Raw genomic sequence first — 14787 nt, forward strand, 5'->3', positions numbered from 1 at the left:
CAGTGAAACAGCTAGTGATATCTAATTAAAGAGCTTTTAACTATTTTTCTGAGGAACCACCTTGTGCCAGGTATGGTGGTTTTTAGGATAGTTCAAGAAGCTGAGGCGGGAGGACCATGTGTTCAAGCCCAGACTGGGCTGCCTAGTAAGACTCTGTCACAATGAAGTAGCTCTTTTTAACTTGGGCATGGTGCGGTATGACCAGTATGCCCGCTATCCCACCACTGGGGAGGTGGAGGCAGGAAGGTCAGGAGTTCAAAGTCATGCTTGACTACATTGAGACATGGGAGACCCTGTCTCAAAACAACAACAAAGCTACCTTTGCCATTTTTAAGATTGAGTTTTGTTTTGTTTTTCTTTACAAATACAATAGCCAGTCAGTAAAACCATTCTATTAAGAAGCTGCTTCCTGGTAAAATCTGAATCTCTGAGTGAGGAAAAAGGGTGAAGCTTGGCTGAGGGACAGAGTTAAGAGCTTAGAACATTGGGGCAGAAGGAGATTTTAGTAAGTGGAGTTTTAAACCTAACTTTTCAAAATTTTAAGGTGGAGAAATTAGAAATTACATTTGCAGGAAATGATATTAACCATTCTGTTAATAAACAATTATTTTTTTTTAAAAAAATCCACATGTGGCTGGGAATCCAGCCCCGGGGCAGAGCTACAGAGGCCTTTCTCAGCAAACCCGTGTTTGATCCCCAGGACCACAAAATAATACAAAGGCACTTATATCAAGTATGCTTTAGTTTATAGTATTATTGACATCACTGAGCTAAAAATGGGTTGTTATGGAATTTTCTTTCAGGAAACGTGGCACTCACCCATTCGCAGACATTCCAGGGAAGCCTGGCCCCAGTTCCTTGTAAACGAAGACTCGATATAGTAGCAATGGCCATGGAAAGGAATCCACGCAGTCTGCAAGGACTGTGGGCACTTACCAGGCAGTTGTGGAGGCTCAGTGGCAGGGATTTCTGTTAATAAACCGGCATTTAAATCATCATCAAAATAAACCATAAATCAAAGCTGGGGTTCCTGCAGCATGTGGAATATTTTTACAACTAAGAGAAATTATATTGTCTACCATTTCAGATGATTTACTAATGTTTGTCATTTAGAGATGCCGTTTTTCTTGGGGTTTCATTTACTTTATCATTTTAAATGTATTTCAATAGAAAACAGTAGCCATGAATCATATTCGTCCTACTTTACAATTATCAATATTTAGATTTCTGCAAAAGTGTTGCAGACTTAAGTTGGGAGTGGTAACATACGCTTTTAATTCCAGTACTCTGAAGGCAATGTGGGGAGAGCTTTACATAGCAAGACCCTATCTCAACAAACATTAAAAAAAACAAAGTTGCCGGTTTGACAAATTACTCCAAAATGATTAATGAAGTAGATATCTTTTTCAAGCCTCTTGAAATTTTCTGAAATTCCAATTCCTGTGATTTCTTCTTAGCTAACGCCAGCTCCTGTGGGAAAACTGCTATCACTAGACTTCTAGGAATGGGTCCACAGCATTGCTGACTCTGCCCAATCCGTACACATTCTGAGGCAACTCTGTTGAAGCAAAATGTGCTGTGGACGCCAAGAGGAAGCCCACTTTCTCGGAAACTCCGTCACTGTAGACTCAGAGGACAAACTCAATAACAAACATTAGGAGTCCTGTCATGAGCAAATCAACCCTAGAAATGATTTTCTTCCCCGCTACCCAAGACACATTACTGGTTATAAAAGTCAGCAGTGACATGTAATAGTTTATTCCAGAAAGCTTGAGATGCCCCAACCCCTTTTGAATATCCAATTACCATCTGACTTTTTGCAGAGAAAATAAAAGCTTTCATTGCAGTACGATGTCTTCCAGTAGCCGTCCACATCCATGTAGACACATGCAGACTTCAGCTTGGGCTCATCAGCACCCCAGTTTGTGTATCTCACTCTCCACTTATCGGTCCAAGTGTACTCATTATTGGTCTGCAGAAATGAAAACCATGAGCTTTCGGCCTCACTTCTCATAGACAGCGTGAAGAAAACAAGCAAGGAATATGTATGATACTTAAGCCTGTAATATGGCATAGGACCTCGAACATTGTAAAATTTAAGAAAATTATGCCATTTCTACCAAATCAAATTTATATTAAAAAAAATCCTTTCTTAAAAGTAACTATTTCATAAGATCCTTAGGTCTCCAACCTGAAAACTATTTTGGCACTTTTTGTCTTACTGGGTTTTTGTTGTTGTTTGATTTTCATTTATCTTTCATTTTTCTTCTTCTCTTTTTTTTGGAGAGGAAGAGAAGGAGAGGAAAGAGAGTTTGAGATATGTTAGAGAGCAGGGTGGTGGTGGCGCACGCCTTTAATCCCAGCACTCGGGAGGCAGAGGCAGGAGGATCTCCGTGAGTTCAAGGCCAGCCAAATTATACTGTATGACAAAATTTTGAGGAAAAAGAAGGAAGGAAGGAAGGAAGGAAGGAAGGAAGGAAGGGAGGGAGGGAGGGAGGGAGGGAGGGAGGGAGAAAGGGAGAAAGGGAGAAAGGGAGAAAGGGAGAAAGGGAGAAAGGGAGAAAGGGAGAAAGGGAGAAAGGGAGAAAGGGAGAAAGGAGAGATGAAGAAGAAGAAAGAAGATGACAACGCAGATGACAGTTGTTAAGGAAAGAAGACAATGACTGAAAAATATGTCTCTTATTCCATGAAACTGTCTTTGTTTTCAGTTTTTCATGGCCAAAGAGAAGCTGTGTCCTTATAACAATGACATGGCTATCTTACTGAAATTGTAATAAGCATTAATTTCACTGAATCCCTGATAGAAGCACTTCTTTGTCGTCGTAATCTTCTCGCTGTTCTGCTGCTGGCGCCAATGACAGTGACAGCTAAAGCCATCTGTCACTGTGGACTCTAGAGGAGCTAGGTGTCTTGATACCACGCGGGTAGCCCTTCAACTATATGGATCATGCTATTCTTTTAAAAGCCGGTTGTTTTATTCCTTCTGCACGTTTAATTTACTTTCTTATTAAATTTAGACAAACAAGTATATGATATCATCCAAGCTAATTGGCAACATAAAAAGTACCACTTGCCAATAGCAGTGCCCAATCTGAAAATGGTTTGATAAGCAATGCCTGAGAACAGCGATATAAAACATTAGCTGAGAATAAAGATGTTTTTAAGGTCGAAACACTTTCCTCATTTAAATTCCATCATTTATTTTACCAAGACAACTACTAGAGACCCAACAGCAAACATTAGAAGCACACATCATTGCAAGGTAAAATTGTACAGCATTCTCCCAGTTACTCAAATAATTCTTGAGTATCACTGACTCTGCAGGTGTCATAAAAACAAAATTACTCTTGCAATCATAAATACCAGTATTGTGGCAAAGCACTTAATCTTTCTAAAAGTATTTGATGGCCTATTTGAAACTCATTAGGGAAGTGTGACCACATCTATGAGAAGAAATGAATAATTTATCAGGTACATTAATTATTTAAAAAATAGTCAAATGAGATATGAAAGTATCTTGTCTAAGCTCAATCACCAAAGCCATATGGGGCTAATTATTTTAAATGCTCTCCACCCTATTCAGGAAGTACCTATTGCATGATAAGTTTGCACTGCCACTTCCAAACTGAAAGCTCTGTAAAACCTGACCCCAGACCACTGTCTAGTTTTCACAGGTCTCTTTTCTTCGCATTCTCTCTGGAACCCTTCCTCAGCTCCTGCCACTCTGGGGTATGGCTAAAACTGGTGGGTATCTTGGGATGAGGGTAGAGCTCAGTAGTAGAGCTCTTGTGAGGTCCCAGGTCGAACCCTCTTGTGAGGTCCCAGGTCGAACCCCAGTACTGCTCTAACAAGCCCACTTGAGCCACTCCTCTGCCCCAGGACCTCCCGCAACACTGTTTGCTGGTTTGCTAGCAACTTTGTGATTGCTAGGAATGACAGGTGGGGTACAAGGAGTCAGGAAGATCTGTCTCCAGAGCCCCTTGGCTACTCTGTTGCCTTGCTCAGTCCAGGGCCTCATCCCTCCCTCTGTCCCAGTTCTCCACCATCCCTGATCTGTCTGCTGTGGAATAAAAGGATGGGATGGCAGTGAAACACTTCTCACACAGAGATGGGAGCTCCATAAGTCTGGGATCCATAACAATTCTAGAATGTTTTGCAACAAAAAGTAAAGCATCCCATCCCCCACCCCCGTTTCCTATGCTCCTGACCTACTTTCTTAATTCTCATGGTCCAGTTATGTAACCATGACACTGAAAAGAAATAAACAAATGCATAACGTTGTTTAGATATATAATAAAATTTTGGATATATTCAAAGACAATTATAGTGAATACCGGAGACTTCTCAGTTTGGTTTCTGACACATATCACTAGGTCACTAGACCAGTGACAGCAGTAGCGCCCATGAAAATGTTCAGCTGAAGACACAGAAAGAAACATATCAGACCATAATTTATCAATCGTGCCAAGCTGTTAAAGTTTCTAGCATCTTACCAAGTTGCTGTTCAGGGCAATCCATATGGGGACATTAAATGGGTGCATTTTCATCCATGCAAATGCATTACTGTAGGGGTCTAGGATGCTAGCCAGCAGGGAAGCATGATTCTGGCAATACTGCTCTGCTTCGTGCCATGGTAACTTCAGTTTCATGAGGGAATAGCTGCTTTTGCCATATTTCACAAAGCCATCTGTTGGAGCTGTGGTTGGAGAAACGGGCAAGGAAGGGTCTAGAATAGAGAGATTGTTTCATTAGTATTACCAATGAGCAGTGATTGAGCACATTCAGCATGTATGACTCCCAAGCCCATCTATCATAGAAGTAAACACAAAAGCATAAATTCAGTCTTGCAGGGCTTGTAAGTACTTTCACCAGACATTTATCATATCTCTGTGTCTGGGTACATAGGTGCATCTTTGGGTACATTCACCTGTGTACAGGAGCACACGTATGTGGGTGCACATATATATGCATGTGATGTGTATGCAGAGCCGGAAGTCAAACCCAGTTTTTCCCCTAGGAACCAACACCTTGATTATGAGAAATGGCCTCTCACTGACCTGGAATCCCACAAATAGTGTGAGCCCCAGAGAGTCACCTGTCTCTTCTTCCCCACTGCTGGGGTGACAAGTGAGTGGCACTTCACCTCTTTTTAATTTTGGCTCTGAAGGTAGAACTCAAGTCCTTATGTTTGCAAAGGAAAACACAATACTAAGCCAGGCAGTGTTGCTGGTGCACACCTTTAATCCCAACACTTAGGGAGTCAGAGGCTGGTGGATCTCTGTGAGTTCGAGGCCAGCATGGTCTACAGTGTAAGTTCCAGAACAGCCAGAGATAAACAGAGAAACCCTCTCTTGAAAAAATATTTACTGACTGAGCTATTTCCTAGCCCACAAAGTTGTATTCTTTAATTAGTATGTCTGTTTAAAGTAATATGTAGTGTATACATGCATATACAGTATGTTTATGCCTGCATATATATTTCATACAGTTTAGAAACTATTTAATATATATGGGCCTAGAGGAAAAGCTCAGCAGTTAAGAACACTTATTATTCTTGCAGAGGATCCAGGATCAGTTCCCAGCACCTACACAGTAGACTACAACCATCAAGAACATCAGTTCCAGGGAAGGAATCAGATGCCCTCTTCTGACTCCCACGAGCACCAGGCATGCACATGATGTACAGACATGCAAATAAGTAGATCACCCATACACATAAATTTAAAATTTGTTTAAAGAATATATGCACAAATGAACAAGTGTCTCGGTAGGAAGACTTGCAAGTCCACTGTGCCTAGTGCCTTGATAAAAATTTGATGCTACAAGTTAAGAAATATATATTTTCCTCTCATCATTAACCCCTGATTTCCTCTCGGAGTCGAATGTCATGATCAAGAGCATCTTCTGGAGAGATGACCCAGTGAATGGTCAAGAGCATGAGTGGCCTTTGCAGAGGTCCTGGGTTTGTAACTCTGGTCGCCGGGTACCTGATGCCTTTTCTGTTCTTCTCAGCACTGCCTGCACTTGGTACACAGACATGCACATAAGCAATATACACATAAAATAAAAATGCACTGTTTTTAAGAGAATATCTTCTAACCCCTCCAGTCCTTTCATGATTTCACCTTTATGTCTATATAATTTTCCTGCAATACCTCTGTAGGGACTGGCGCTGCCTTGCCTAAATTAATACTGAGGCATAGAGACCCTCTAAGACAAGGTTTTTTTCAAATGCTATGCTCCCTTCTGCAGTGTCCCAGCCTGGACTTCTAATTGTTGTTTTCTATGTGAACATTAAGCCACTTAAGACACAGAAAACAGCAGCCTCAGCTGATTCCCTGGGGCAGAGCCCAGCAGACTAAGAGCTAAATCTGATCTTTTCTCTGGTTTTATAACACATAAGCTACATTTCGCTGACAGGGGTAGGGAGGGACAAATGACTGATATTTCCTGACATTGTGTGAAAATCACATTTGTGCCCATAAAGTTTTATTGGAAAGCAGCCACTTTCATTTGCTGACAAGTGTAGTCCCTGATCACGACAGGGTAGAAGGATCTTAGTAGATATTGTGTGGTCATCACACTTCAGATACTTGGGTCTTTATAGAAAAGTAATCAGTGGCCTTCACTTCTAACTACCCTTGCCTACAGGTTCTGTCTGGGCCATGGTGATATTTTGTTTGTGCTGTAACAAATAAAGCTTGCCTAAAAATCAGAGAGCGGAGCTAGCCACACTAGTTAGCCATTGAGGCCAGGCAGCAGTGGTGCACACCTTTAATCCCACCACTCAGGAGACAACCGTAGACGGTTCTTTGTGAGTTCAAGGAAACCCAAGGCTACACAAAAGTGAACCAGTCTAAAAGAGAAACAGAGCTCACGTCTTTGATCCTAGCACTTAGGATCACACAGCTTTAATCCCAGCACTACTGAGGTGGAGACAGGAGTGACATGTCTGGGTGGAGAGAGGGACAGACGGTGGAAGGAGACAGGAGCTCTGAATATTTAGTCTGAGGATTCATAGGGACAGGATCTCCCCTTTGGTCTGAGGATTCAGTACAAGTAAGAACAAGTGGCTAGCTGCTCTGCTTCTCTAATTTTTCAGCATTAACCCCTATATATGACTCGGGATTTTTATTATTAAGACCAATTAGAATTCATGCTCTACTGGGCCAATTCTCTAACCTGTTTCACATAGCCCAACTTTTTTTTTCCTCTTTAACCACTTCCCTCTCCTCTGCTGCTGCTGCTGCCATCTTGTGTTGGTACAGGGCCATTTGACCAAGGGACCCCAACAGACTCCTAAAACTGTCACATCTTGTATGGAACATTAAAACTCCCAGCCTAAGGAGAGCTGGGCGCCATTCCATCGGAAATTTTTGGACCATTAAAAGCACTAAATGAAGCTTGAAGTGAAGCTTTAAAAAAAGGACCGTTTCACAGAATCTACAATCAGGAAGTTTGAGTTTTCTGTCCAGTTCGCTTATTCCTAACAATATCTGTGCGGTGGGGGAGGAAGAAAAGCTACAAAAATATTGGGAGATTGTTTCTATATGGTTAGATCTTAGCCAATGTTTATTTTAAATTTTATTTTCTGTATGTGGGTGTTTTTCATGCATGCATGTCTATATACCACATGCAATGCTCATAGAAGCCGGAAGGTGTTGAGTCCCCTGGGACTGGAGTTACAGATGGTTGTGAACCACTTTGTGGGTGTTGGGACCTGACCCTGGGTCCTGTACCGCTGCCCTGACATCTCTCCAGCTCCATCATGTGCTTTCCAAAAGCTCCCGGCACCAGTGAGAAGAGCATTGGAGATGGATCTTAAGGGCAGACAGCTGTCACTGGAATAGTGCCCTCAAAGGGGCCTTAGCCCTTCCTCTCTTTCTCTTCTGTTTCCCAGCATCCACAACCTGGACAGGTTTCTCCACAGCCTGCTCCACACTGCGTTCTGCATTGCCACAGGCCTGAAGGAATGTGGAGACCAAGCACTGGAACCTCTAAAGCACAGAGCCAAAACAACCTTCCAGCTTCATGTTGACTCCTCTGGGCATTTGCTCAGAGTCAAAAAAAAAAAAAAAACTGACTGGCATATATTCCAAATTTCTAACGATTTCTTTTTATGTAAGTTTAATTTGCACAGAACTTTCTGGAATGATAAGGGGGCAGATTTGTAAATAAAGTAAACAAAATACCACCTGTTTGGGGAGAGGGAGACCCACTTCTTTTGTCTGTCATGGGCTTGTGTGGATTAAAGCTTAAAAAAAAAAAACCAACAAACTACTAATAGACAAGGAAATAGCCTTCCTTTTGAGAACACATGTGAACATCCAGCCCTTGCTGGTGAGAACTGGTCTGGTGAGGCTCGGCAGGACTTACCGGGCGGCGTCTGGCAAATATAGCCCTGCTTGCTGTCACAGGGGTCATCCATCCACGACCCCGCCTCTCGAGATTTGCCACCAATCACAACAACGCAGTCAGCCTGTACATTTGTGGATAAGGAAAGAGAAAACAACACACACAAATTAATAATTATTTAAGTCAGTTCGTTAACAGGGAAACATGCCTTCATTATTCCTCAGTTACAGTTTTTCAGGTAATCCTTCTGCGCAGAGTACTCAAGCCAGCATGGCTTTCCGGGCTGCTGTCCCTACCCCATGTAGACCCCTCACACCTGAACTTTCCTTCTCTGTCTCTCTCCTATTGTGCTCTGCTAGTTTCAACCTCAGGAAGTTTTCAGCCCTCATTTACACAATCAGGATACATAATTTCTGCCAAGAAAAAAAATCCACCGACTCAACAAGAGAATGAATGTATCTACTGTGGATGTGGCTATCAAGTTAATGGCCATAAGAGCCACGCTGGTCAGATCATTTCTCTACTTTGCGTTACTCTTTGCTCTCTCTCTGACAACACACAGACCATCACAGGACATCAAAGGTCCTCTCAGGTCTGCTTACCCCAAGCTTATTCTGACTTCTTTTCTAATATAAAGACTCCCGTGGCTCGCAGAGCCGTTTACTCATTCCCAGACACATCTGGCCTTTTCCAGGATGACTTTGTTCCGCCCACTCACCTAGCATGGCTGCCATAGTGGACCTCTTTCGTGCTTCTGATAACTACGTTTTAAGGTTTTTGAAAAATTTCCCCACCACTGATTCTTCTCCACAGTCCCCCGTCCCCATACATATATCATGTCATACATTGGCAGTGTCCGACACGAAGAGCCCCATAGGTATGTGCCCACCAATAGAGTCACCCTATCCACGATGCCGTCCCCCTCTCTTCCTGTATTGGGCAGCCGACTCTGTCATGTTACACTCTTATTTCTCTATTATCCCATTTCTAACAGAAGACTTTGCTCTGGTTTAAGACTTTCATGAGATTGAAACACACTCATATTTTTTCCTGCTGTTCTTAATCTCTATGGTGATGTTTGATATCAGCCAATTGATTGTTCGATATAAGACTGGAGTAAAGTTTTTTTTAAGGAAGGTAGAAAAGCAACAGTCTATATGGTAATGTATAGAAGCACTTAGCATGGTATTTGACAGACCAAGTGTTCTATAAATACAGGATGAGGAATGGTTATGACGCCAAGGATGTCTTCAAAAGCAGTGATGACTTCCAGGTCAGCATCCCAATCCCTGAAAATGCTTTAAGAGATGAGGGGCAGGTGGTGCAATCAAAACCATAGGTTCATGTTTTTGGCCCGAGTACCAATGAGGCTTAGATTTAAGTTGGGTTTCTACTGCTTACTGCCTGTGAAAGGTTCTTAACTAAACCTACAGCCGTTCCGTTAAGGTGTGCAAAAACAGAACACAGGAAGGAGGAGTCTGGTGGGTCGTTCACAGAAAATTAATAAGATGCTCTATGCACACAGAGAGGGTATGGGGAGGTGATCTGAAAACTATTCTCACATCTTCATAAGACAAGCTGCTTCTTCTTCCACCAGGGTAGCCTTTCCCCCAGTTTGTATAATGCACTCCTCGCCCATCTGTCCAAAGGAATGTGTGTTCTGAATTCACATCATTCAGCCCGGTCCAGGCATTAAAACTGGAGTCTTTCATATGATAGGTAATAAATGCTGAAAGAAAGAATACAAGATGATTTCAAACTTGGGATAGTGAACAGTCCAAGCACAAAAAACAATTAAATAAGTTAATTTCAAAATACTGGGCATATAAGTCAAGCCTTTTTGTTACTATTTCCAAACAGAAAGCATAAAAATAGACAGTCTAATCTTCATAACACATCAGCAACTGAGTTTAGAACTTCGACATGTTTCTTACAACTCTGCGTTGTATATAACTACTTCAGACTGTTGGGATAGCTGTAATCCACCTAGCAGCACCAGAGAAGAGCTAAACGAGTCTTAAATTCATCCCACATCCCCTCTTCACACTGGGTACCTCAATATGGGCTGTGGCTGCCTAATGGCCTGCAGAAGGAGCACACTCATCTAATTCACTAAAATTCAGCCTACTTAGCCTATAATGCTATACTGTGTTTTCATTTTTAAGAGTTTTTTAATTGATTTTATTAAACTATACATTTTCTCTGCTCCCTTCTCTACCTCTCCCCGCCCCTTCAACCCTCTCCTATGGTCCCCATGCTCCAAATTTACTCAGGAGATCTTGTCCTTTTTTACTTCCCATGTAGATTAGATCCATGTGCATCTCTATTAGGGTCCTCATTGTCGTCTAGGTTCTCTGGGATTGTAAAATTGTAGACTGGTTTTCTTTAATTTACGTTTAAAAACCACTTATGAGCAAGTACATATAATAGTTGTCTTTCTGTGTCTGGGTTACCTCACTCAATATGATGTTTCCTAGCTCCATCCATTTGCCTGCAATATCCAAGATGTCATTATATTTTTCTGCTGTGTAGTACTCCATTGTGTAAATGTACCACATTTTCCTTATCCATTCTTCAGTCGAGGGGCATTTAGGTTGTTTCCAGGTTCTGGCTATGACAAACAATGCTGCTATGAAGATAGTTGATTGGTGCGTATATGTGTGTATGTGTGCGCGCATATGAGCTTGAATGTAATGTCACGAGTTGGGGTGCCTACAGAGGCCAGGAGAGGATGTGGGATTCCTTGGAACCGGAGCACAGGTGGTAGGGAACTGTATCCCAGCATTCTCAAGGCTGAAGCAGCAGGATCATAAGTTTAGTATCCTCTGAACTACAGAATGAATTTAAGATCATCCTGGGCAGTTTAACATGACCCTATCTCAAAGATGAAGACGTAACTGAGGATACAACAGGGGCAAGGCCCTGGTTTCTATCTGTTCTACTTCTTTCTCTCTACCAAAAAAAAAATCCTATAAATTATCAACTGTCCTTATTCTATAAATAAAATAATCTGATGGCAATAATTAGAGAAGAAGAATTTCCAACCGGAAGATCGTAAAAATCAATGCCATTTATCAAAGCGAGAAGCCCCCTGTTCCCAAATTTTCAGTATCACAGGATACCTAAGCAAGGGTTACCTAATTGGTATCCGTCCAGGCAAGCAGTTCCTGGGGGCCATTGGTTGCCTAATAAGGGATGCACAGACCCAGACTTCCTTGACCTACAAAACTCATATCATAGAATTAGAAGATCTAGAATATATAGCATACTACGGCTTTTTGTTGTATCAGTAATTCTGTGGCAGAGAGGAGAGAAAAAGACATCCAGAAACAACAAAAGATTTCAGTGTCCATATGCTCAGTACCTTCCTTTCAGCCTGCCTATGCCTCTCTCAGCAGCTGTCTCTTGAGCCCACCATCCCCACCTGAGTCAGGATGGTCAGCTAGACGGACTGTTTACTAGAGCAGCAACATATGTTCCCTGAATATGGACAAGAAATGCAATGGCTCAGCATTTGAGTACTCTGGTAAAAAATGCAGGGGACTAGAGAGGTGGCTCTATGGTTGAGGGTACTTGCTACATTTTCAGAAGACCAACGTTCAGTCCCTGGTGTCTACACTGGGTAGTTTACAACTGCCTGTAACTCCAGCCTCAAAGGATCCAACACCCTCTTCTGGCCTCTGCAGGCAGTCCTATGCATGTGGCTTTACACACAGATAAAAATAAATCTCATTTTAAAAGTGCAAAATAAAGTCTTCAGAAACATAATCACTTAATCACTTGCTTGCACATGAACAAACAGTTCTGCAGAACAGCCCATGCTAAATCAGGCTGTGCTTTCAAATAGGAGAGCCTTGCTCAGGTAGACTTTTTCCTCAATTAATTAAAAATAAAAATACCCCCAAACGTTCTTCTTCCAATATTCTTTAGTAAGAGCAAAGATTGATATTCATTTTGGTTTTATTTGTTTCCTAAATAAGATCGGAACTTTTGCCTTGCGCTCAATTTGAAAAGCGGTGTGGAACAGCTCTATCGGGGAGCATACAGCACTGACTTCTTACGCGAACAGCCACATTAAGAATTCAACAACATGCGCCTGTTTTGCCAGGAATAATGTTATTTTATCTGAAAATTGTTTCCTTCTGCACGTCTCTACTGCTCAGGTTCTAATTCTGTTATGCCAGCAACCAGCACTTTGTGGTGGACAGAGGAAGTCCATTACTGTGTTTCTCTGCGGGGTAGCTGAGGCAATAAACGTGGTAAGCCAGCTCGAGAAACGCGAATGCTCTGTTCTCGTATCGGGTGTCGTGGTTTGACCCTTTGCTTTGGGTGTCGGAACAGCTGGTGAACGTGTCAAAGATTCCTGCGGAAGCTTGGTTGGTTTCATGTAGAATGTTTGAAGAGAGTGCACATCTGCGTATTAACAGAGCAAGCATCTGCGAGAGCAACACATAGGTTTCCAGGTCTCCTTTCCTGTACTTATTCAAAATTTTAAATATTGATTATGAAAATTAAAAATGCTCTGTGGATGGAGATAGGAAACAGTAAGAGTGGGGACTCAAGTTTAGTTCTCCCAAACCATGTGAAAGCAGGATGTGATGATAAACATGTCTGTCATCTCTCTCCCTCTCCCTCCCTCTCCTTCTCCCTCTCCCTCTCTCCCTCACTCTCTCCTTCTCTCTCTCTCTCTCTCTCTCTCTCTCTCTCTCTCTCTCTCTCTCTCTCTCACACACACACACACACAGAGACACCTATCCAACTAAAAGAGATGTTAGAGACTATCTAGTCTAATTTTTTTCCTACGACCTTCTTATAAATTTAAAATGACAGCAAACCTCTATTGGACTTTCTCTGTACACAACATGCTGGTCAGTATATGTGGCTCTACGGTGTCCTCTTGAGCATGTCCAATTTAAACATTTCAAAATTCTTTGAAAACCTAGTCCACCTTGTGAGACAATGTATCTCATCAGTCCTGGCTACTGAAACAGCTTCCTGATTTTGAACCTCAATGTATTTCTCTGGAATTGTCACTCAATGGCCCAGCGCTTCCTCTTAGGTCCAAATAGGGTGAACCTTCAAAGACCATGGGTTCTCTTTCTCAAAGTGTTTAACCTGAGGGTCTCTGATCCATGACTGAATTGCTGTGGTTTTCAAACCCTACAACGGTTAGGTCTGAATCTCCTGAACTTGTTCCACGTCCTCCTTGAAGCACAAATCATAACTTAACTAGCAAACCTATTCAACAAGGGAAGTCCTCCAAAGTCATGCAAGCATGGTCAGTGCCTTTCTGTCTGTGTAGAAAGAAAGTCTATGTGTCCATGCATGTGGGCATGTGAATTAGACCAGGTGGTACCTCTGTGTTTCTCCTCAGGAACCAGCCACCTGTGGTTTTTTGAAAATGGGTGCCTTACTGGCCTAGAGACTATAGGTTTCATAAGGCTGGCTGGCCAGGAAATCGTTAGGGTTTTTTCTTTATCTACCAGTGTTGGGACTTAACATGTATGTCACCACCCCAGGATCTGAACACAGGTGACCTCAGGGCCCCATGCTCCTTGCTGACTGAGCTGTTTCCCAGCTCCAGTCTCTTTTAACAGAAGAATGACCTTCAGAGTTTTCTGTGGTTGTGGTGAATGTTCTCTTGCCAGACACTTCCATAGCTCCAGTTTAGCCTGTGTCTCATCAAAAGCTTTTTCCTGCATTTGTTCAAAGTTTACATTAAGACCTCAGTTTTATCTAATGCTAAACAAAATCACTCTTAATAAAGAATTATAGGATTTTCCCCACTGGCTCCTTTTCTAGAAAAATTTGTCAGTTATGACAAGCAATAGTCTATCTCTTTAAAGGCAAATTTACACACATATTCATTACTGACAGGAACATAACCGGCACACCTTGCTCTTTGGCGTTCTCTATGGACACCAGGTTTCCTTTAAGTGCTATGCAAGCTTTTCGGGCATCTTTCCAGTTTTTCTTTTCCTCTTCAGCAAATCCAAAAATCTTAAAGCACTATGGAAGGAAAGGACAAAGCAGAGGTTTTAGTCATGGATAACAAACTTCACATCAAGGAATCAAATTATGCATGAAAACCATTGCTAAACACAATTTTCTCAGGACCAGATGAGGATTAAAAAAAAATAAGACAGGCCGGGCGGTGGTGGCGCACGCCTTTAATCCCAGCACTTGGGAGGCAGAGGCAGGTGGATTTCTGTGAGTTCGAGACCAGCCTGGTCTACAAGAGCTAGTTCCAGGACAGGCTCCAAAATCACAGAGAAACCCTGTCTCGAAAAACCAAAAAAAAAAAAAAAAAAAAAAAAAAAAAAAAAAAAAAAAAAGTCAGCTTAATGGGCCAAAGATTTTCTTTGCAGAGTTTTACTTTTCCCTTGAGATAAAGGGTACAACTCTTTGGATAATACCTCAAGTATTTATTTT

At 42.0% G+C, this 14787-nt stretch overlaps 1 protein-coding gene across 1 annotated transcript in view; it reads right to left on the bottom strand.

Moving 5' to 3' along the window:
* Mrc1 (mannose receptor C-type 1) overlaps positions 1-14787 on the bottom strand; it is a 95214-nt gene that overhangs the window by 6275 nt on the left and 74152 nt on the right. The window contains exons 21-26 of the mRNA XM_057788047.1: positions 14250-14364; positions 9918-10084; positions 8377-8479; positions 4494-4726; positions 1807-1972; positions 820-969 (exon numbers count right to left, since the gene is read on the bottom strand). Coding sequence (XP_057644030.1) covers positions 820-969; positions 1807-1972; positions 4494-4726; positions 8377-8479; positions 9918-10084; positions 14250-14364 — 934 coding nt within the window. The remainder of the gene's footprint in view (positions 1-819; positions 970-1806; positions 1973-4493; positions 4727-8376; positions 8480-9917; positions 10085-14249; positions 14365-14787) is intronic.

This window comes from Chionomys nivalis, chromosome 13 (assembly GCF_950005125.1).
Source record: "Chionomys nivalis chromosome 13, mChiNiv1.1, whole genome shotgun sequence".
Taxonomy (NCBI): Eukaryota; Metazoa; Chordata; class Mammalia; order Rodentia; family Cricetidae; genus Chionomys; species Chionomys nivalis.